A 24,058-nucleotide genomic window follows, 5' to 3' on the forward strand; every position below is an offset into this window, starting at 1 on the left:
GCCTTTTCTTCATGAGATGGCAGAACTGGCTATTAGTTAAGATGCACAAAGTTTATAATTCTTCTTTGTAATATTGTATTCTGAAGCAGGAACAGAAGGGCCATGGTTTTGACTTTCTGTCCAGAAAGTTATTTTCAAGGAGATGAGGGCCTTTGTCTATTTGTCTGCACAGCTGGTTTTCGGGAAGCTGGGATATTCTGGAACATCTCGGTATTAGAATGCGAAAGGTAAATAAAGAGCCAAATTCTAGGAATTGACTGCTCAGGAAATAGTGGGAAATCAACGGTCAGTATGCATTTTTAGAGGCTTTAACCATTTTTTTCCCCTCTTCTCTCCTAAGTTCTATGGCTGGAATTCTAAAACTTAAGCTGAGAGAATATATCAGGGAGAGAAAAGTGTGCAAATATTTAAAGGCAGTTCATGCACACAGGCCTGACTCATTGGTGGGCAGTAGTTCAAAGGGCTGTTTAGAAGCTGGGGCTTATAGAAGATCTTAGTAAAGAACAGTGAATGCATAGACAGAAACACAGGATATAGGCAAAGAAACCGTGAAGGTAAATTCCTAGGGAAACTAGATGAAGACGGACTAGTTTTATCAAGGGGCTTCTTCTGCGCCTTGATATCTTAGCTGATAATAACTGCCAAGAACCCAGAACCCTCTGAAGTGACTAAGACTTGGGGGGAAGATAACTCTTTTTCTATGTCTGTTTTTTCTCAGTTGTTTTCAGCTCAAATATAATCCTTATGCCACATTTTAGTGTGGCATGTTCTGCACCCCCTTTATAACACAATGAAACAAGAGAATAAAACTAGCTTAAGAAGTGAACAGTGTGCCTTTTACAGTAATGGAACGTTTATCGTTTATTTCACAAATTATTGAAAAAACGGCTGATCCCCCCTCCATCCATTTTTAACCTCCCCCCCCAGCCCAGTCTCTGTTCTCAAACCCGAACCAAGTAAGAAAAAGTGCTTGCAAAGCGACCATCACACCTTCCTGTATTTTAGCAGTCCGAGTATTGCTGCTAGCCTTTTTATTAGATTTATTTTTAGTGAACTATAGGATTTCCAGACGGGGCATTGCCTGTTCATAACTGTTCATTCTCCACGAGGTCAAAGAGCCCCAGGCGAGTCAGCACAGACCAGCTGGTATTTAATAGAGCTGGTCTTCGAAGTACACTCCTACGTCCTGAATTTTACTCTTGGGGAGGTGAAGAGAATAGGAAACGCCCCTCAGGAGCCCCGCCAGCTGCCCTGAGGCTGCCGCAGTTTGCAGCATTAGTGAAAACCAAGGTTAATTATAGCCCTGTCTCTTTAAAAAAGAAAAAACGCGGCCTCTCGGGCAGGAGGGGGCTGCTGACTGCGGCACGACGGGCGTCTGGACTCGGCGCCGGGTCCCGGCCCAGCCTGCGGCGCTGACCCCAGGGAACAGCATCCCGGCGCCCTGCAGAGCAGCGGAGCCCCGGGAACAAAGGGCGCGCGGGGAGCCCCGGGAAGGCGCGCGCGGCTGCAGTCGCTGGGCCCGGGCCGGGCTGCACGCACTGCGACGGTCTGCAGGAAGCCGGAGCGCTGGCGAGCCGCGGCCCGGCACGACCTCCCATGCAGCGTGGAGGGCCTTGGTGAGTGATGCACACACTGGGGTCCTCTGGAAACTTGCAGTCTGGGTAGCTCGTGGGGATGCGGGCCGCGGTGCGGGGCTGCATCTACCCTGGTCCTGTTCCTCCAGTCTAAACCCTGGGCTGCGCAGGGCCGTCCGGGTTCTAGGGATCAATGCTGTCATTCAGACTGGGGCTTTAGGAGTCCTGTGGGGAAAAAGAGGGATTTTCCAAGTAGCTTATAGTTTAATAGATAGCACTTGCCCCTATTTTTCACCCGAGGTTTTGAAGTGACGAAGTATCTTATAAGTAGGTGTCATATAATCCTATTTGGAAATCTGATTTCTATTGATTTATTTATGGTTTGGGGGCTACACCCAGCGATGCTCAGGGCTTATTCCTGGCTCTGCACTCAGGAATCTGTCCTGGCGGTGCTCAGAGGACCAAACGGGACGCTGAGGATCAACCCTGGTCGGTCGCGTGCAAGGCAAACGCCCTACCCCTACTCGCTGTGTTATCTGTTCTGTCCCCAAAGCTGACTTTTAGTTAAGAACATTTTGTTAAGTTATTTATTTTCATGTGGATCCCATGATCATTACATTCTTAGAAAGATTGTTCCAGTCTTAACAGAAATCTCTCCTGTTTTCTTCTTAAATCGGCATCACTGGATGTGTTTGTCAGGTGCCTGTGTCCTGGAAGCCGCAGGATGAGAGCCTCTGTTCCACTAGGGTAAAAAGTCCTGTGCGGGGCAACCCCCCACCTCCCCCCCGTTTTCCCATGCAGGAGATGTACCGGAGTAAAATCGGAGACCTTTGCATTCCTCCAGCAGTGCAGAGAATGTAGAAAAAAGTAATTGACACGCTCGCTTTTGGCTTTATTTTTAAAGTGATAAGTAAATTTCCCACGTTGCTTTAAGTCACATTTTGATGATCACGCACATATTAGGTTAATGGATGGCTGTAATGTTGATGTTTGAGCGATTTTACTTAAAACCAATTTGCTTTTTTCCTTGTCTTCGAGTACCATTTATCGTGTGGATCAGTGAATGTTAATTTCCTTTCTTCTTTCCTTCTTGAACAGCCTCTTCCTTTTTTCTGGATTTTCCCGGACTTTTTGGCTAGTCAATTTCATCTTCCTTAGCGTCTCTCTATGTCTGGACTACTGCACTCTCCCTTTCAGACACAATAAGTCACATTTTCTGGCCCTTGCTTGGTTTGTAAGATCTTGTCCAGTACGAATGTGCTATTTTCTGACCTTCACATAACTATAGGAAAAGGCTAATTATAACTTTTAAAGATCAAAGTTAATTACACCCCAAGCATCTTGTTTATTAGTACTTTGTGTTGGATTCACTCTCAGAAACTATAAGCACGAGTCTTATTTCTGCCGTATACTAGCTGTGTGGCCTTTGAAAATTTGCTGAACTTTGGTGAGCCTTGAGTCCTCCTATCAGACATATTCACAGTTGTGTTCACACAATTATTCCGGGACTCAGAAGAAGTCAAATATGTGAAGGTGCATAGGGCCGTACTTGGCATCATCTAGCTATTTAGCAGATGGTTTATCATTTTTCCACTCAAACTATCCACCCATAGGGAAGCAGGCTGAAGTGATTTCTCACACGATGCCCCTAAGAGAATGAGTTCTGAAATTGTCATATGACTGAGTGCATCTTAGTTCTGATGAGTGGAGAGAGAATATCTATACAGTACTTGCTGAGGTTCTCTGACACTCAGAAACAATACCTATGTTTCCATGTTGCCATCACTTTGATGTTTCATTGCTGGGAAGGTGCACTTCCATTGTCCAGTCTTATTTTATCCTTTGTGAGGGCAGCAGAGTTGGGGATTTTGGCTGTCCTCCCATAAGATCAAATGAGGACACTGGACCAAAGCAAAGAATACCAAATTAAAATTTAGAATAATTCATATTACTACTGCTCTGATCCTGGATCAACCTGCATGGTGATCTCTTCCTTGAACAGTCATGGCAGTTACTTTTGGAGTTTCTTTTTTATGTACCTTTTTCCTTTCTCCTTTATACCTTTCCTTTCCTGCAAGTTGCACAGATTTGAAAGCTTGGGATGAAGTAGTGGAGCCTTGTCCAGATACTTAAGGGCACCGTAAAGAACTTGGAAGCAGCACTGAATTGAGAGTGGAGGGGTGTGGCACTAGCTGACTTTAGGTTCTCTTTGAGCTCCTTGGAAGGGCATTTAATCACATCTCTGAGATTAGAGGTATGAACTGGATTAGATCTAAATTTCTACTGAGTCATAAAGCTCTTGTGGGATGTGGGTGAGGTATAATTAGTTTATAACAATCATTTTATCAAATAATATGCTTTTACATGTTATCTCTTTATTCTACTCTAATAGCCTATAAAATAGTTCCATTTCATTGCACACTGTGAAATATAAGATTATAAGTGAATAGAATTCCAACTATGTCCTTCCTTCCTTCCTTCCTTCCTTCCTTCCTTCCTTCCTTCCTTCCTTCCTTCCTTCCTTCCTTCTTTCCTTCCTTCCTTCTTTCCTTCCTTCCTTCCTTCCTTCCTTCCTCCTTCTCTCTTTCTCCCAAATCATATGGAGTGCCAGGGATCCAAACAGTGTTGGTCACCTGCAAGGCAAGTGTCTACCTGTTGTACTGTTGATCTAGTCCCTATGTCTTATAGAAAAGAAAGAATTGGCTCACCACTAAATGATATCCAACTTTTCTTAGCATCACCTTGCAAGCCTTGCTGAGCTTTAGTCCCCACCTAACAGCACCCTCTACCTTGGCACAGAGTGGATGACAATGGGAAACCTAAGCTGCCAAGTTGTTCTCAGTTCTGTAAGTAGAAATGGATGATCCACTTATAGCAATATCATATATGCTAAAAAAATTGATTGGCAGCTTATTTGGATTTCTAACTTCCCCTGTTACAGCTTTTAACCTTAGGTAAATAAAACCTTAATGTGTGGATTAAATAATAGTTGCTTTGAACTTCAGGGTATTGATATATTTGATTCTTAAACTTAAAATAGATTGCATTCTTTTATGATCAGTTTTCCTCAATATGTTAAACTCTGGCTGGTTTATTAATGTTTTAGTTTATGACATTGAAAAATTTATTTATAATAGGACTGGAATGATAGCACAGTGGGTAGGGCGTTTGCCTTGCACATGACCAACCCGGGTTTGATTCCTCCATCCCTCTCAGAGAGCCCACCAAGCTACTGAGAGTATCCCGCCTGCACGGCAGAGCCTGGCAAGCTACCTGTGGCGTATTCAATATGCCAAAACCAGTAACAAGTCTCACAATGGAGATGTTACTGGTGCCTGCTTGAGCAAATCAATGAACAACGGGATGACAGTGCTATAGTGCTACTGTTAAGAGCAATGTTTCAGTAGACAGTGTGGCCACACTCACTATCAGAGTGTCAGTGTCCCTCTGCCATAGGGACACTGCCATAAGTCCCTTTTTGCCACTCTGTCTCTTCTTAGTACCCTGAATAAACTCACTTCTATAGACCAACTCCCAGGGTTGGCTACTGCTCTTAGGACCAATTTTCATTACCTTACAGTGTTTGCTTATACTCCACTACTCCCCAGATGAGTGGGATTATTTAGTATTTGTCCTTCCTTTGACTCACTTTTCTCAACATAATTAGTTTTCAAGTGAAATAAAGCATATTCATGTTCTTTCAAAAGGCAAGATTCATTCTATTAAGCAAAGCTAGTAACCAGTTTTGAGGATGCACAGAGCAAGGAGTACAGCAGGTAGGGCACTTGCCTTGCATGAGGCCAACCTAGGTTTGATCCCTGGGACCCTTTATGGCCCCTGGAGCATCACCAGCAGAAGTGAATCCTGAGTGCAAATCCAGGAGTAAGCTCTGAGTACCACCAGGGTGTGGCCCCACAAATAAGCAAACAAACAAACACGAAATATTCTTAGATTATATTGCAGCACTCCTTTTCAGCACTACTTTATTCTCTCCCCTTGCCTTCAACAGTTCATTCTGACAGTTGACACCCAAGAGCTAAGAATATCTATATATCTATATGAATATATATACTGAATGAATATGTGAATATAAATATATATATACACACTCAATTCAAGGTATGCTTTAAATGTTATGTGCAGGCCAGGGAAATGACTCAAAGGCATTGTGAGCTGGAGCTCTTACATGCATGTTTGCATGCAAGCAGGGTTATCCCCTGGCCCAGCCTGACAGTGTCTGTCTGGAGCACCGAGTCACATTGGAGTACTTCTGGATGTGACACAAATATCTCCTCCAATATATCTGCTTTTTTATTATCTTAAATGTGGCCAAAGTGACTAAATTATTTATTTTTTTGTTGTTGAATACACTTTTTCTCCATGACCCTGAATCTGGTTGAGTAAGAGAATAAAAGACAGGACTTTCTTGGGGCTGGATCTATAGTACAGCAGGTGGGGCATTTATTTGTCCTGCATATAGCCAACCCAGGTTCAATCAAAACAATGATTTTCTTAAGGAACTTTCAGCAAAGTGAACAAGGAAGATGATTTATATAAAACTAGAGATTTGGAAGACTGAATGTATGCATATATATGTATATCTACATATGTGTATGCTTGTATAAATACCATGGTTGTATCTAAAATATAATATCTTTTTGTATAGCTACGCACAAGTAGCCCCTGTTTTTTTAAATTTTATTTTCACAAAGTTGAAATAATTTATTACATTTAATATTTCAACACCAATTCCACCACCATTACACCTTCCCACCACCATTATTTAGAACTTTCCCACCATATCTCAAGACTGCCCCAAAGGCAGATTCTAAATAATTTATTTTGTAATGCTTGTTATGAATATTTTGCTCAAGATCAGTTGCCTTCTACCTTACACACCAGCAAATATGGTATGTTAGTCTTGATATATCAGTGGTACTAAGAATTATAAAATTAAAAAAAAATTATTTTATTGAATCGCTGTGAAAAAAAGTACAAAGCTTTCAGTACAAAGGCATCATTTAATAATTTCTTTTCGTTGCTGAGAATGAAGACTCTATGGGCCGTGCAGTTTTGGATTTCTGATATTTCAGCTCAGTTCACAGTCTAGATGCAATTTTGTAAGAAGCCACTCTGGGTGCCAAAATGGGTTAGAAGACCTCTTGGATCATAGTCTTTAGGAGCAGAGGGTCTGTTTCACGCATGGCAGCTCCGGATCTTATCTGGGCGGAGGGCGTGCCAGCAACACCCCCCCCCCGCCCCATAATCGCCTACAAGCAATGTCACTGCAAAACTCATACCTCTGGGTTGGGAGTCTTAGGAGGTGGCTCTCGCCATGTCGATGTTGCCGCCGCTGCCATTTTTCCATGCAGAAAAACAGGGTGGAGAGGGAAAATCCCTCCCTGGGCGGCACGGGATTGTAGCACAGCTCACAGTCTAGTATCATTTCTGTAAGAAAACACTCTGGGTGCCAAAATGGGTTAGAAGACCTCTCGGATAATAGTCTTTAGGAACAGAGGGTCTGTTTTGCACGCAGCAGATCCAGATCTTATCTGAGGAATTATAAAATTTTAATTAGGGTGCTAGACTAGAGTTAAATTTTTAACTTCATGGTGATTTTGGAGTCCAGAGGCATCCCTGCAGTGTGTTACTTTTTTCTGAAATTTATCTCTGAGTCTCTGGATCATGGCCGTTAATGCACTCATATGGTGCCCACAGGCAGTTCGTGGGTGTGACTGCCATGAATCCAGAAGCACAGGGAGATGGAAGGAGGGGGCCCATTTCCAACTTCGTGTGAGCCTGGAGAGTTCAGTCACTGGTCCCGCATACCTGGGTTTTTCAGTGCATTCATTCTCATGCGTGGGGTGTTCGGGATGAGCCTGTGAAGGTTGGCTATAAGCATGGTGATGATTGGGTTCTGGAGGTTTATGGCTGCTGGGGTTCTGTTGGGGCAGGCAGAGGGATACACCTGGCCTCCTCCTAGGTTCTCTGCACCAGGCTGAGGAGACATCTCTGCAGCGTGTTGTTCTCTTTTGAGATTTATTTGTGAGTCTGAGTAGCTCCCATTTTAAGTTTATTTTTGGTGCCTTTTAATATGCATTCATGACCATGCTCAATTATGTGCCTATTTGAAGTCAAATGATGGGTGTGGTGACCATGACCTTTCCACAACATGTCGTGCTGATTAGAGCTCTGTCATTAATGACATCAGCAGGTTTTGCTTTCTTACACTTTGGCCTATTGATTCCAAGGCTGAATTCATCTAATCTCTCTATTCCGCAAAGATGCCATTTTGAAGTTTATGCTGACTCATGTCTTGCTCTGACTTTCAGGAGGATGAGACAGCTACACTGAAAGTATTTTCAGGGGCACTGATCCTTGCATCCCCAAGTTGATGCTTTTATAATGTTAGGGTCTTTCGAAGCCAGTTGTTCACATTGGAAATTGAGCTGTCTATGGATTTGTTTGGTTTAACTTGACAAAGTCTCTTTAAGTCCCATCTTTAAGCGAGTGTGTTTCTGCCTTTCTCAGGGGATGACTAAGGTCATCTTTTCACACTGCTGACAACTGCTTTGTTGCAAGTGGGTTAAGGACTTTCTAGGGAAACTGAAGCCTCTGTGAGAGATGGAGTGGCGGAGGGCATGCTAGTGAGCACTGCAGTACTGAGCACATGGGCAGGGGTGGAGTCACCCTCAGTGTCCTCATATCCCTTAGGACACAGGGCCCCAATAGACAGGTTTTACTAGTTTCAAGTCTGCACAAAAGGCAAGATTTTGAAGTCCAGAAATCACCCTTAGACAAAGAAAAAGGAAACACTAAAAAGTGCTAAGTACAGCTCCTAGTACTGTATGTATACATATGTATACATATGTATGTATATGTTTATATGTATATGTTTATATGTAGGGTTGAGTTACCCCAACAATGATCAGGGCTTATTCCTGCAGTGTTCAGGGGTACCTATGCTATACTAGGGATTGAACCTGGGTCAGCCTTTGCAAGGCAAATAAATGCTTTACCTTAGTGCTATCTCTTTGTCGCCTCATTAAATTTTTATTTTATCTTTTCAGGAAGGACTTTTTTCATTTTCTCATTTGACAACAAATTGTCTGTGCGCTAGTTCCAGGGATGTTTGTTTTGTCCTTGTTGGCAATGAAGTTTCCATTCTTCCTCCTGGGATTGTTTCTATTTCTCACACTCTTCACCAAGTGATCTCTCTCTCTCTCTCTTTCTTTCTCTCTCTCTCTCTTTCTCTCTTTCTCTCTCTCCTTTTTTGCATTATGGTTTGCAATACAGGTACTAAAAGGTTATCATGTTTGACCTTTACCTCCTTCAGCACTTAGTTCTTACTCAGAGCGATCATTTCCAACTATCATTGAACAGTTCCCTTTTCTATCCTAACTGCCCCCATCCCTGCCACTTGTGGCAAGCTTCCAACTAAGGACCAGTCCTCTTGGAAGGGCATATCATTCCTGTCTGTCAAATGGTTAAGGTTTATTTAAGTGAGTTTGGGGGCTGTTGCTCTTTCAAACTGCAACTCAGTGAACAGGTGAAACTGACATGTTTCTAACTCCTTCAATGAGATCTTGGATGGTGCCAAATCCACCTACTATGGGGATAGCCCGGATTGCCAAAGTAGGATATTTTTGCTGGGAAAGTCATTGCTCAGACACATTATTAGCCTTGGACAGTGGCTTCAGGTTTCAGAGCGAAAGCAATAGAGTTCACAGCAAGTGAGGATGGAGGTCCCGGTCCTTTTCTCTAATTGCAGTGAGAGAGCAGTGATTGTTGGGAACATCATCTGATCCATGAGAAAAGGAGGTAGACTACTAGGCAGAGAAGATCAAGAGTATGTGTTACATCACTTTGTTTTGTTACACAGTATTACATGAGCTGAATGGGGGAAGTAGTATAGGGATTAAAAGTACTTGCCTTGGGGCTGGAGCAATAGCAGAGCGGGTATGGCATTTGCCTTGCATGAGGCCAACCCGGGTTCCATTCCCAGCATCCCATATGGTCCCCTGAGGGGTAATTCCTGAGTGCAAAAAAAAAAAAAAAAGTACTTGCCTTGCACACAGCTGACCTGGGTTCGGTGTGCTGGGTTTACGGATGACCACGTATGGTTCCCTGAGCACCACCAGGAGTGAGTGAGGACCCCACCAGAAATAACCCCTGAGCACTGCCAGGTGTGGCCCTCCAAAGCCAAACCGAACAAAACCAAACCAAAAGTGAACCCCAAACGTGATATCCAATACTTACAAAAACTGTAGTTTTTTTTTTTTAGTTAACTAGAGAACTATTTTTTATAACTCTTGTTAGGTTTAGTTCAAGTTAGTTTTTAGGGGAAATTTTCAGGTTAACTCCACTTTCCTTTGATTCCTTTGGCTGCTGGCTAATATATTGGTATGAGAGACTAATAAGAGAAGCAGCCGGGTAATTACAAGACTGTTGGATATCAGAACAGGCCATTCAAAAATGTGCCAAAGCTCTATATTGACTAGTCTGAACTAAAGAAATTAGTAACTGAATGGGACCCTAAATATTTCTTCTAAACATGTAGGAATTTTCAAAGCAGAGAGGCCAAGTTCAATAACCAGTGTGTTCAGCGTATGGGGTGACTTCCAGCACCATTGGGCGAAATCAGGGTCTCACTGCTGGTCCTAGCATTGAACTCAGTTGAATGCTCAGTTCATTGAGCTTTGCAGGGAGTAACCCCATCTTCCCAAACAACACTGGGCATGCAAAGATAAACAAATAAAATGAACCAAAAGAAAGCTGGAATTTTCTTTGACCATCCTTCTCTCTGTTTCCCTTGAAAGCAGGAGATAAATTTACAAAAAAGTTTTCCCTGGGGCTGGAGCAATAGTACAGCAGATAGGGTGCTAGTGTGGCATGCGTCCAACCTGGATTCCATCCCTGGCATCCCATGGTCTCCTGAGCACTGCCAGGAGTGATTACTGAGCACTGAGATACAGGTCATCAAGATATTGGGGTATATATATTTTTCTAAAATGGAAGGTTTGATTTTATGAAGGGCTGGCACAATAGCACAGTGGGTAGGGTGTTTGCCTTGCATGCGGCTGATCCGGGTTTGATTCCTCTGCCCCTCTCGGAGAGCCTGGCAAGCTACCGAGAGCATCTTGCCTGCATGGCAGAGCCTGGCAAGCTACCCGTGGTGTTTCCGATATGCCAAAAACAGTAATAAGTCTCACAATGGAGATGTTACTGGTACCCGCTCAAGCAAATTGATGAGCAACGGGATGACAATGATAGTGACAGTGATTTTATGAAATTGGTTTTTATGCACAGTAGGAGACGCAGATAAATTTTAATGTATCTATATATTTCTGCATATAGGTAAATATCTGGTAATATTTTTTGAATGATTCAACTTTACTCCACTAAATTCACAGGTCCCTCTGTCTTGGACTAGCTTTCCATTAACTTCTGGATTTGTTTCTAAGCTTTTTACTGTGTGAAGGCTATAGTTAGTTATTATAGATTTATGTGAAAGCTTGATATCTATTTTATTTATTTACTTAGTTTTTTAATAGTGATTCACCGTGAGGTACAGTTACATACTTACAAACTTTCATGTTTGCGTTTCAGTCATACAAAGATTGAGTACCCATCCCTCCACCAGTGCCCATTCTCCACCATCAATGATCCCAGTATCCCTCCCACCCCCCTACTCCCCCGACCCTGCCTCTGTGGCAGGGAATTCCCTTTAGTTCTCTCTCTCCTTTTGGGTGTTGTGGTTTGCAATAGAGCATTGAGTGGCCATTGTGTTTGATCTATATAGTCTACATTCGGTATGCATCTCCCAATCCGAGCGGGTCCTCCAAACACCCTTTACTTGATGTTCCCTTCTTTATCTGAGCTGTCTTTTCCCCAGCACGTGAGGCCGGCTTCTAACTTATGGGACAAACCTCCTGGTCCTTATTTCTACTACTCTTTGGTGTTAGTTTCCTATTCTGTTACTTTATATTCAACAGATGAGTGCAATCTTTATGTGTATCCCTCTCTTTCTGACTCATTTCACTTAACATGATACTTTGCATGTTGATCCACTTATATGCAAATTTCATGACTTCATCTTTTCTAACAGCTACATAGTATTCCATTGTGTAGATGTATCAAAGTTTCTTTAACTAGTTATGTGTTCTTGGGCATTTGGGTTTTTTCCAGATTCTGGCTATTGTAAATAGTGCTGCAATGAACATAGTGCAGATGTCATTTTTACTATACTTTTTTTAAGGCTTGTTATCTATAAAGTAAAGGTTTTTCCTTTACTCTTCTAAAGAAATATTGTTAGTCTTGTCACTTTCTTCTTCCACAAAACTTTGAGAGTCAGATTTATCTGAAAAGCTTGTTGGGATTCTACTTGGAAGAGTTTAACTTAAGAGATCAAGTTGAGGAAAGCTGAAACTTGGAGGTATTGAAATTTCCTGCCTATGATGAGAAAATATCCTTTCTTTCTAATGTCTTTATTAAAGATTGTAGATAGTATTTTTGTTATAATTATAGAATGTTATCACTTTATTCTAAAGATAATTTGTTTTTTCTTCCTGTTATGAATGGCATATTTAGAAAATATGTTTAAAAAGAAACTCTTGCTGGTATGTAAAATGTATTATATTGAAATCAGAAATCTTAACAAACTATTACTCATTCTGTTCATCTGTCTGAAAACTATAAATATTCCTTTGGTGAATAGTATGAACAGTTTTGTTTTTCTCTTTCTCCCCTTACCCATTCCTCCTTGTTTTCTTTTGTCTTATTCTGGCATTTTCCTTAGAATATTTAATTGACTCAGAAACTGTATAATATCTTTATCACTGTTATAATTAGGCTTGCTCTTTCAGTAAGTTCTTGCAAACCTTATGTTTAATGTGAGTTTTCTCATTTTTCTTTTCCCCCTGAGGTATATTATTAATAAACATAATTTGCATCATCCAATAGTAGATACATATGGTCATTTTGGAATAAGATATAGTCTTTATTATACATTGCTGAATTCTACTTGCTAGTATGTATTTTGAATCAATGTTCATGACTGAGATTATGAGATTGAACAACAATTTTCTCTTTTCATACTGTCCCAATATAATTTAAACAGTCTAATTTTGGGGCCAGTGGGATGGTACAGTGTGAGTTCAAAAAGTGTGGGTGGATGCTTGAAGTGTACGTTCAGTGGTCAGGAGCCATCTCCCCACCCTGGCTGGCCACTGCCGCTGATGGAGGACTCAGGAAGGAGGGAACAGGGCTGCCAGGCTGGTTGGTGATCAGTCACCATTTATTCCAATCTCCGATCTTGCAGTTTATTTCATTCTCCCTACACGTCTCTTCAAGTCTCACTGAGTGCCCCATTCCAGTCTCACACTGCTCCTCATTCCCTTCTTTCCAGGCCCTGTCTCACAGCCTTAGTCATTGACCCAAATCCCCTGGAGTCGAAGGTAGCAAATACACATAGGTGTGGTAGCACAACCAACATCTGTAAAGCCCTTCCTTCTAGGAAGTTTCTAGGTCAAAATGGATCCTGGTAGGAGATCTACCCACCACCGAATTCCATCTAAGGTGTATAACTTTCCCCTTTTCTTAGCCAGTATTTCTTAAACAGTCATATTTTTTAAACCATTTATTCAATTTAATTAGAATAAAAATATAAATCATAGGCTGGGTCATTTAATTAGGGATAATGACAATGGTGGTTGGTTTGGATTTGGAATATTGCATGTCTAAACTTAATAATAGCATTTTAAATAATGAAAATGTTTTAAGTTTATTGTACATTGTTATTGAAATGCAATCATAAACATTTCTTTGAAAGTTTGCAGAGATCATAGTTATAAGCTATTACATTATAAGTAGTAATAAATTATGGTAAAAATTCATTATAAAATATATATGCTAAAAACTATCTTCTATTTATACTCTTAACATTTCTTTTTAAAAATTTAAAAATTTTATTTTCATCAGGTTGTTCACATTAATTGATTGCATTCAATATTTCAACACCAATCCCACTGCCATTACACCTTCTCACCACCATTATTTTGAATTTTTCTACTACCATTCAAGCCTGCCTGCCACAGGCAGATGCTAGATAATTTATTTTCTATTGCTTATTATGAATATCATGAGAGGTTGTGTGGCCACAGAAGTGGCCACATGCTCCTAGAATTCTAAAATTGTACATGATTGGGGTCCAGAGACATCTCTGTAGGGAGCTAATCCATTTTGAGACTCATTTGTGAGTCTGGATCAATTAATGGCATTAACTGCCATTAATGCACTTAAATGGCACCCGGAGGCAGTTCGTGGGCATTATATCCAGGACCCTGAAGGGGCAGGGGATGGGAAGGGACAGCTCAAACCTGCCACCACCATGTGACCTGGAGTCTTCAGTCCTGGTCCCATGTACCTGGGTTTTTCTTCTGGAAGTTTGTGGCCACTGGGGATTCATTTGGAGTGAATGGAGAGAGGATACTGGCTCCATCTGAGGAGCCCTGGTGAAATCGGCTTGGCACGGGTCTGGAGAAATCTCCAGCAAGCTGCTGTCTTCTGGGATTCACTGCTGAGTCTCTGGATCAAGGCCGTTGATATGCTTAAATGGTGCCCAGAGGCAGGTCATGGGCGTGACATCCAGGACCCCAAAGGGGTGGGGAGACCCTAAGGGATGGCCTGTCCCCTCCACTGCCATGTGGCCTGGAGTCTTTGTGGTCCCACATACCTGGGATTAAATGGTCATCTTAAATTGACTTTTTAATAATATTCCTAGTCATTTTGTATGGACACAGCAAAAGATATATGAAGCCAAAAGGTTGACTCTCCTGGGGAATGTCACTTATATATCCCAGCAGTATTTCACTTGCATATACAAAATCCAGGGTCCTCAGGAGAATCTGACTTTACAAGGGATAGGATATGACTAGGGGAAATGAGCGATTAACAGATAGGGGAAGCAGAGAACAGAGAAGTTAAAGATGAATGGGAGTGCTCTTAGAGCATTGTGATGGGTATTACTCAGTAAACCTACTCTCCTTGCACCAGAGGAGAAAGGATGGACCAATGTGCACGTGCCAATGTCACAGCAGATCTGAGTTTTATCCCTGTCACCATCCAGGAGTGATCTCTGAGATAGAGCCAGGAGTAAGCTCCGAGCAAAGCTGGGTGTGACCAACCTCCCCTACCTCACCTCCAATCTAATTTTGTACTAGTTAGATTATTTTAAGTATTTTCGGTCTTTATATTCTCTGATAGGATTTATAATATATTAAGATCTGTTTGTTGAATAGTTGATACAACTCACCCGGTAAAATGCTCTAAGATAGTTGTTTCTCTGGGAGATAATTTAAAAAATAAGTGATTGGGGGGCCAGAGTGATAGTGCAGTGAGTAGGGTGTTTGCTTTTTACTCTGTCGACCCAGATTCATTCAATTCATATGGTCCCCAGATCACCTCCTGGAGTGATTCCTCAATGCAGAGCCAAGAGTAACCCCTGGGCATAACTGGGTGTGGGCCCCAAACAAAACAAAATTAGTGATTAAATCTATTAGGATTGACTTATTTCTCAAATTAATTTTGATGCTTATTTTTTTCACCCAGGAATATGTCTGCTTTCAAATAATTCAAATTTTTTTTTTTTTTTGGTCTGTCTTTGGGCCATACTTGGCAATGCGCAGGGCTTATTCCTGATTCTGTGCTCAGGGATCACTCCTGAGAGTGCTCGGGTGACCATATGGGATGTACGCAATTGAACCTATGTCAGCTGTATGCAAGACAAGTGCCCTACCCGTTCGTTGTATTATCTCTCTGGCCCCTTCAAATTCATTATTTCAAAGCTTTTTTTTTTTCTTTTTCTCACACCAGGCGATGCACAGGAGTTACTCCTGGCTCTGCACTCAGGAATTACTCCTGGCAGCAGATCTGAGTTTTATCCCTGTGCTTGGGGGACCATATGGGATGCTGGGGATCGAACCCAGGTTGGCTGCATGCAAGGCAAACGCCCTACCACTGTACTATCACTCTAGCCCATCAAAGCTTTTATAGTGTATTTTGTATCTAAAATTTCATATGCATTCCAGTTTTCCTTCCCAACACTTTAATTTGGTGACTTTTATTTTTGTCAATCTTTCCACCTGTCATTAGCTCTGGGTTGAGGGGTATTATTTCTGAAAAATGGACACACAATGTGAAGCATATATTCCCATTTGTAGGGACTGCATAAATAGAGAAATAGAAAAATGGAGTGAGGAGTGAGGATACAAAACTAAATTAAGTAGATAAATTTTTTATTTATAGATACTGCCATGTCTTACACATGTGCCTTTGTTGATTGCTTATCTTGGGAGGCAAGGGATAAATGCCATGCTACTTGGCAGAATTATAGAGCAACCAGAAGTTTATAATTAGAAAGTCTGTGAAGCTAAGAAGTATGGCTGCCTTTACAAGCAATTATATTTTCAGTGCATTACTTCAAACACTTTCCCTGTCTCTTCCTTTATCCTTCCTTGATTTCTCTTTCAGTATCACAGGAGTGATGGCATGATGCAGTTATCCTTGGATCCAGAAGACAGAAACCGTCTATGAATGTTTTACACTTGCTGAGATGAGGGTGACAAAAAAACTCAAGAATCCCAGCATCTTCCATATCACCTTTAAAAAAAAATACAGAAGTTTCTCAGGTGAAAAGAACTTACTGTTTCTTTGGAGCAAAGCCGAAACCCATTAAATAATCAATACTGTTTTACCTTCTGTATATCCCTGGGGCACTGAATCAGAAGGTCTACCTAACCAGGCAACCACTTCAATCTGGATAGTCCTATTTAAGGAACCCAAACACAGCACAGCAATGCTCTGGGGCGTCAGATGATGAATGGACACTGAGGAGAAAACAGTCTTGTCACTGGCAAGCCAGAGAACGTGGAGTACACATTGGAAAGAAGCACAAACAAAAGACCTAAACCGGATAAAGAAAAACATTTTCATAGTTTTCACAGGCAAATATTCCCAGAGAAGTAATCATGGAGACCAAGAAAAATAGGTAAGTGAGTTAATGCTTTCAATACAAGTATTCTTTAACTGAGATATTTTTAAGACTCCTTAGGGTTTCCTACATGAAAATATAATGGAAAACAAATGAAACTTCTCTGGAATTAAAAGTGTACCAATGATAGACACTTTAGTTCTAGCTGAAATCAGACATGTTTCATTTCAAACAAAGGGGTTAAAAATATCTCTCCTCCAAGATGGACTTGGATTTTATGTCCTGATATGACTGTACTAGTGGACAGTTGACTGGATGCATCTTTTTCCCCCCATTATGGTATGTATATATTAGTGCCTCTTAATGGGCATATAATTATTCAAACATTAATAAACAACTGTAAAGTACCTTGAACTCTATAGCTTAAAAAGCAAGCACTCTGCTTTTTCAATTTAAACTATGATTATAAAAAAATAATACTTGCTCCTTTCCTCAAATTTAGTTGCTATTGTATAAGAATAGGTTATGTATCTATGCAAAGACTTAATATTATGTTCTTTTATATATTTCTGTGTGCTGTTGGTTCTTACAACAAAATAATTCTTTGTTGATTTTGAATGCCTTATAAAAATAATATATTCAATAATTAAATTTTGATGTCCTACAGACCAGTGTGGCCTTTATGAACTGTAACCTGATTCTATCAACAGATAAAAAGATTTCTCAAATCTGTCTATACACATTTGAAACATTGACAAAACTGGGTATTTTTTTTGTCTTTCCAAAAATTTTATTTATTAAGCAAAGGAGTGTTAAGCTTTTTAAATATAATTTGTCTTCTTGTAAGTCAAGGTTAATTTTGTGACTGCTTGTTACTTAAATATATGAATGCATTTATGCATTCATGAGAATACAGGAATACCGAAAGTATTTGATGCTTTTGATTTTTATTGACAATTAGAATATGTGCCTATTTTCTGATGGAAGGGGCTTGAGCCACAGCATTACTCTGTAGTGCCGTACTCAGGAGTTTCTCTCTATAGTTCTGGGGGACCACCTGGGGTTGGGCTGGAACTCAGGCCTCCCTCATGTAAAGCTTAAGCCCCAGCCATGAGCTATCTCTACTTTATCTCTACTTTTCTACTTCAGTAATAGAAAAATGATTTTTTTTCTATTCCTGATGCTAGATTGTTTAAACATGAGAGAAATATACTCATGGTTTCATTGTACATATCATTTTATAGAACTTCTATATACTTTTCTTTTCTAAACCTTCTATTGTGTTCCCATATAGTGCTTTCTTTTTAGTTTGAAATAGGCATTTTTCAGATTAAAGATGAGCACTTTTTTATTCAACTTCACAGTTGACTGGTTTATTAAATGTAGTTTCATTCATAAATATATTTGCAAAGATTGGTTTTTCTTATTGAAAAGCATTGAGGCTGCCCTCAGATATAAATTTTCATCAATCAGGACTGCTTAATTATACCTAACAGATTTTGAAGAAAAAAACTAGCATTACTGTATTTGCAGTCAACTAAGTGATTCAGTTCTATAGATACCTGGATCAAAATACAGTAACTTTGAGTGCATTCTTGCAGGTTATATAGACTGTGAATATTTAAATATGTTTTTGCTACTCTGTGAAAGCTATGGTTCTTTTATCTTCGGTTTCCAGGAAGAGAATGAGGGTTTCACACACACGAGGCCTGCACTCAACTACTGAGCTATGCCTTTGACCCTAGCTTTGAGTATTTTGGAATTTCCTCATAATTTATAAAATTTTTATAAATTGACCTGTTTAGTGCTTATTTATTTTCTTAAAATTAAAACATGAGTGATGGGAGATAGCAATATTTATAAACATTTAGGGTAGAGTACATAGGTTGAAAAATCAAACTCACTTGTTACATTATTTTCCTAAACACACTTTTATTTTATTTTTATTTTAGGTACCCTGGTTTAATAATACTATTAGTGATAGGGTTTCATGCCTAAGCATTCCAGCACCACATTCCAGAGTGTCCACAGAGTGTCCAGCACCATCGTCCCAGTCATTTCCCCAACCCCGGGGGCTAAGCTTCCTACTGAAGATTGGTTTTTTATTGCCTTTGGGAGTTAATTATTCCCATACTATGTTTTGTATTTTCTCTCATATGAGAGAGAATAGAATTTTCTGTAAACATTTTTATTAATAACTTTAGAGTCCAATTCATAGAAAGAGTGTATACCTTATATCAGTGAGGCCCCCATTAAATCTTATGTAGTTTTAATCTCTGAGAAAAAAATAATGAATCTGTCTTATTAAGATCACAATGTGTAAGATTTGATTGGTGTCTTTGTTTCTTTGGGATTATATAAATTTTTTTTTAATTCTTTTATTAATTCACCATGTGGAAAGTTACAAAGTGTTCAGGTTAAAGTCTCAGTTATACAATGCTCAAACACCCATCCCTTCACCAGTGCACATATTCCACCCCCAAGAATCATGATATACCTCCCCCTTCTCCCCACCTCCCCAGCCCCCCACCCCGCATGTGTGACTGGTAAATTTCACTTTAGTTTCACTTTACTTTGATTACATTCAATATTTAAACAAAAAAAATTCACTATTATTGATTTGGAGTTTCTCCCCCCTAAAGTCGATCTGCTGAAAAGAAAGCATTTGGTAATTTGTTTTCCATTGCTGAGAATGAAGAGATATGAGGTCAGGAGGCCGCACTAGCAGTAGCATAGTTTTGGATTTCTGTATTTTAGTATTTTAGTAACTAAGTCCAGAGAAATGTCTTCCAGGAATCGCAACATTGTAAGCTTGTACCTCTCAGCTACTTTATAAACCAGAGTGCCCGAAAACAGATGATTGGCTAAAGAAACTCTGGTATATTTACACAATGGAATACTACGTAGCTGTCAGAAAACATGAAGTCATGAAATTTGCATATAAGTGGATCAACAAGGAAAGTATCATGCCGAGTGAAATGAGTCAGAAAGAGAGACAAACATAGAAAGATCGCACTCATATGTGGAATATAAAGTAGCTGAGAGGTATATAAATTTTTAAAGTTGATTTTTCTAACAACTTTTAACAGGACTTCTTGAGCTCTGGATAGGATATCCTAAAATCTCAGACTTACTCAGGTTAGAGAATAACATCCCAGCCTTTTAAGAGACTGGCTTTATGTAAGTGTTTTTGGGAAGGGTATTAGATTGTCTCTCTGAGAATCAATGCAAAATCACTGTCACTGTCATCCCATTGCTCATCGATTTGCTCGAGTTGGCACCAGTAATGTCTCCATTGTGAGACTTGTTACTGTTTTTGGCATATCCAATATGCCACGGGTAGCTTGCCAGGCTCTGCCATGCAGGCAGGATACTCCCAGTAGCTTGCCGGGCTCTCCAAGAGGGGTGGAGGAATCAAACCTGAGTCAGCCATGTGCAAGGCAAATGCCCTGCCCAATGCAAAATATTACCCTAAATTAAAATAAGATATATTATTAAATATATTATCAGGATATTTTAGCTGAAAGTTGGGACTTTAATCATTTGTTGAATGCTCCTTCCCCAGCACCCTCAGAAGACTCTGGAGCATCAATGTGTAATGGTGTGATGAGCAGAGTTGGGGAGATGGAGGGGAAGACCAGATTGGGGAAATTGTCCATTGGAATGCTGAGGAGAAGTTTTAGTCACAATGTGCATGCTAAGGCATTGAGCATGTTTGGGATTAACTCAGGTTAGTGGCAGTGTCTAAGAGAGAGATGAAGACAATCATCTTAAACTGAAGTTATGTAGCTTGTTCAAACTCACTGGGTTGATCAAAGGAAAACAATTTGGGACACTTGTAAAAATATAAGGAAGGTTTTATTCATAGTCAAGGCCTCATAGAGAACTTGAAATTTAAGAAAACATTTGAGGGAGATGAGGGAATGAATTGTGAATTATTTAGGGAAAAAGTGTTCTGAAGGCTTGGGTGGTGGTGGGAAATTCGAAATAATGGTGGTGGGAAGGTGTGATGATGGTAGTATTGGTGTTGGAATATGGAATATTCAATGTAATAAATTATTTTGAAGAACTTTAAAAATAAATAAATAAATAGCACACATACACACACACACACACACATGCACACACAATGTTCTGGAAAGGAGAACACAAACAAACAGAGGTGGAATTGCCTTCCAGGTTTAAAAGCAGGAAAGAGGCTGTTTGTTGGAGAGGTGAGTTGAAGACATGGTTGAAGAGGTAGCTTAGTGCTATATTGCTCTGAAGGAAATGGTAATTCTAAGCAGTGATAAAATTTGAAATATGCTTTTATAGAGTTTCTCTGTGTACAGAGGTATGTAGAAGTAGAGAAGACCATATGGATTGTTGTCACAATCCCACTAAAATAAGATGGAGGTTTGGACAAGGATGGTATGATATTGGGAGTAACTTAACTGATGGCTCTGTGGTGCTTCATGTGTCAATTTATTTCACTGGGCTGTGAAAATGTTTTTAACACCTGTCAATGTTGGAATATTAAATACATTTAAGAATCCCAAGAATGTAATTATGATGGCTGTTGTGTCATTTTTTGAACAATTCCCTCTTTCTTTAATATTGATTTGGTGCCCATCAATTCAGTTCTGACACTACTTGCTTAGAGTCAAATGGAACACATAAATAAATAGGTAACAGGGGAGAGGAAGGTGGGGGTCCAGAGCTCCATTGTCTTCTTTCTCAGCTACTCAGTAAATTCACCAACCTGGAAACTTAGCCTCATTGTTGTTTATATTCTTAAGAAATTTTATTACTTAATGTGTGGTCAACTGAATCATTCACTCTTGGTGATTGAACTCTAGTCTCCAGCTAGTTCCATTCTCTGCCCCAAGGTCAGGGTGTGCGGTTGAAAATTCTGTTCTTCTAATCTTCTAGTTGGTTGCTCTGGCAACAAGCCCCTATCTTGAGGATATTTAGAAGCCCCACCTTGAGTTATTTCATTAGCATACAAAAGGCACTGATATCATTCAGGAAATTCCGAGGATTTTGAGAACTCTGCCAGATCTCTGGAGACAAAGACCAAATATATGTATATACATAATAGCACAATGGAATAGCAAAAATCTGGATGGGAAAGGCTTAAAGTTGGCAAGCTCTGAATTCAAATATATGAAAAGACTAAGAGAGCCAAGAATACAAGTTAGCATTGTACTCCTGTTGAGTAGAGGAGTGGATTCAGGATTGAGAAAGAGATCTAGTAGCAGTTATCCAGATATAGAGCCAAGGTGGTAGGAGTCTAAAGAAAGAACAAGTGGAAAAGCAATTATTCCACACCTCCTAGGTTTCAGTAGCTCATGAGTATAAATAAAGTAGATTAATATTTACACCCCATATCTCCATGACTCCAAGCCTTCACCTGCTTGACAAGATCTTAACCCGTAAGATCGTGACCCCATGCTCTCTCATCTGCTTAAATTCTTCCTCAGCTCTTTCTGGCTGTCATCTGGGCAATGAGGTCTCATTGGGCTCTGGGACAAGTTTGCTCATGTACTTTTCAGTTGACCCTCTTGTCATAGTGCCTCTGTGAGAGTTAACTCCAGCACCCAGTGGGTCCCATGAGCCCAACAGGATGTAGAAACCTGTGGGTGGCCTTGTGATTGGCCTCTCCTCATTGCTGATGCTTATTGTTTTGTAGGAAGGAAACAGTGCTGGTTGAATTTGTCTTGTCCAGTGTATCTAAAGTCGAAGTCTACACTCTTGTTCTTATAGAATCAAAATCCATTCCTGGTATCTTTTGGATGGAGAAAGGAAGATAAGGCTTGTCCTGTCTCGTATGTTTTCTCTCTCCTTCCTAAAGAAGAAGGAGTGAGAAGATACTTGGTTACTTTTACATCCAAATAAACAGAACACGGCTCTAAACAACTATCTTCCTGCCTTCTTAAAGAGAAAACAGAATGTACAATGGAAGGATACAAACTTTTGAGGCAGACACATTGGTTTGAATCCGTTTTGCCATGAATATGAAACCACGGCACCTGTGTTTGGTGGTCTCAGGCCATTTCCCCCACTACAGACGGCCAATGGCAGTGGGCAGACAAAGGAGGAAACAAGGGCCAAGCTTATTGGTGATCAGTTGCAGTTTATTCCAGTCTCATCTCCCTCTGCCTCCTTCTAGTCTCACTCATTCCCATATTCCTCTTCTATCCCTCTCAATTTTCTTCCTCCACCTCCATTCCCCTCAATTGTCCTCTTTCTGATTCAACTGCTCCTGCCCACTCTTACAGCCTTGGTTATATCCCAAATCATGAGGGGCTGGAGTAGCAATTACACGTAGGTGTGGCCATACAATCAACAGATGTAAAGTTCTTCCCTCAGGGGAAGCTTCTTCTAGGACAAATTCTCATTTAGCAAGATGACCAACCTAAGGGCAAAATACCATTTAGGGGTGCGTTTCTTCTTTTCTTATCCAACAACCATTTGAACATTCATTTTGATTCTGCTTCTTAATAACATTAATCATTTTATATGAACACAGTAAGAGATACATTAAGATTATAGGTGGCTCTTTTGGGGACATCTTGCTATACATCTCAGACTACAGTGCTCAGGCAAGATTAGTCTTTCCTAACCCGATGAATATGAAACCACGGCACCTGTGTTTGGTGGTCTCAGGCCGTTTTCTCCACTACAGACGGCCAATGGAAGTGGGCAGACCCTAACCCTAGCAGGATTTTGATCCAGTTGTTACTCTTTGGATCATGACAGAATTTGTTCATGACCATGCTCTTAATTTATTATTAAGTATTATGGTGCTTGGCCTGGCCCATTTTGATGCCAGGGTAGCTCACAGATTGCCCTGGGTCCATTCAGTCCCTTGTTGGGACTCTGCTTTTGGGATTCTAGGAACTAAGGGCAACTGAGGCTTAAGTCGACAAAACAGAGATACCCAGGAGTGAATATTATTCAGAGTCAATTAACTCCCAAGTTATAAAAGCATAGCATTAACTTCCTTCCTGTGTCTATACAAAAAGGACACTGCTGTGAAGTAACTATGTAAAGGACATAAGGAGAAGAGAAAAGCAATATTTCACTTACAAAAACAAATCCAGTGTCCTAGAAGGATCTGACCTTACAAGTCAACAGAGTGTGATTTGGGGATAAAGGTGACTGAGCGATTGGGGAAGCAGAGCACAGAGAAGAGGTTAAAGATAAACATAGAAGAATGGGAGTGTCTAGGGGGTAGTGTGATGGGTGTAACTCAGTAAACTTAAGCTCCCTGTGGCAAGGGAGAAAGGACATACCAATGTTAAACCTAAAAATGTTTAGAGCTATATTCCAATAAACACAGAGGAATGGGAGTGTCTCGGGAGCACTGTGATGGGTGTAATACAATAAACCTAAGCTCCCTGTAGCCAGGGATGAAGGACAAACCAATGTTTTCCTACACATATCTCCATGACTCCTTAAAGAGAAAACAGATTGTGTAATGGAAGGATACAAACTTTGAAGGCAGACACAT

The 24,058-nt window shown here is 40.4% G+C and overlaps 1 protein-coding gene across 2 annotated transcripts in view; it reads left to right on the forward strand.

The window, feature by feature from the left end:
• Window positions 1-1,323: 1,323 nt before the first annotated feature.
• Window positions 1,324-24,058, forward strand: part of SACS (sacsin molecular chaperone) — a 97,554-nt gene continuing 74,819 nt past the window's right edge. For both annotated transcript variants that reach the window (XM_055122206.1, XM_055122315.1), the window contains exons 1-2: window positions 1,324-1,616; window positions 16,104-16,620. In XM_055122206.1, the coding sequence (XP_054978181.1) occupies window positions 16,601-16,620 (20 nt within the window). In that variant the 5' untranslated portion in view covers window positions 1,324-1,616; window positions 16,104-16,600. The remainder of the gene's footprint in view (window positions 1,617-16,103; window positions 16,621-24,058) is intronic.

This window comes from Sorex araneus, chromosome 1 (assembly GCF_027595985.1).
Source record: "Sorex araneus isolate mSorAra2 chromosome 1, mSorAra2.pri, whole genome shotgun sequence".
NCBI classification, from domain to species: domain Eukaryota; kingdom Metazoa; phylum Chordata; class Mammalia; order Eulipotyphla; family Soricidae; genus Sorex; species Sorex araneus.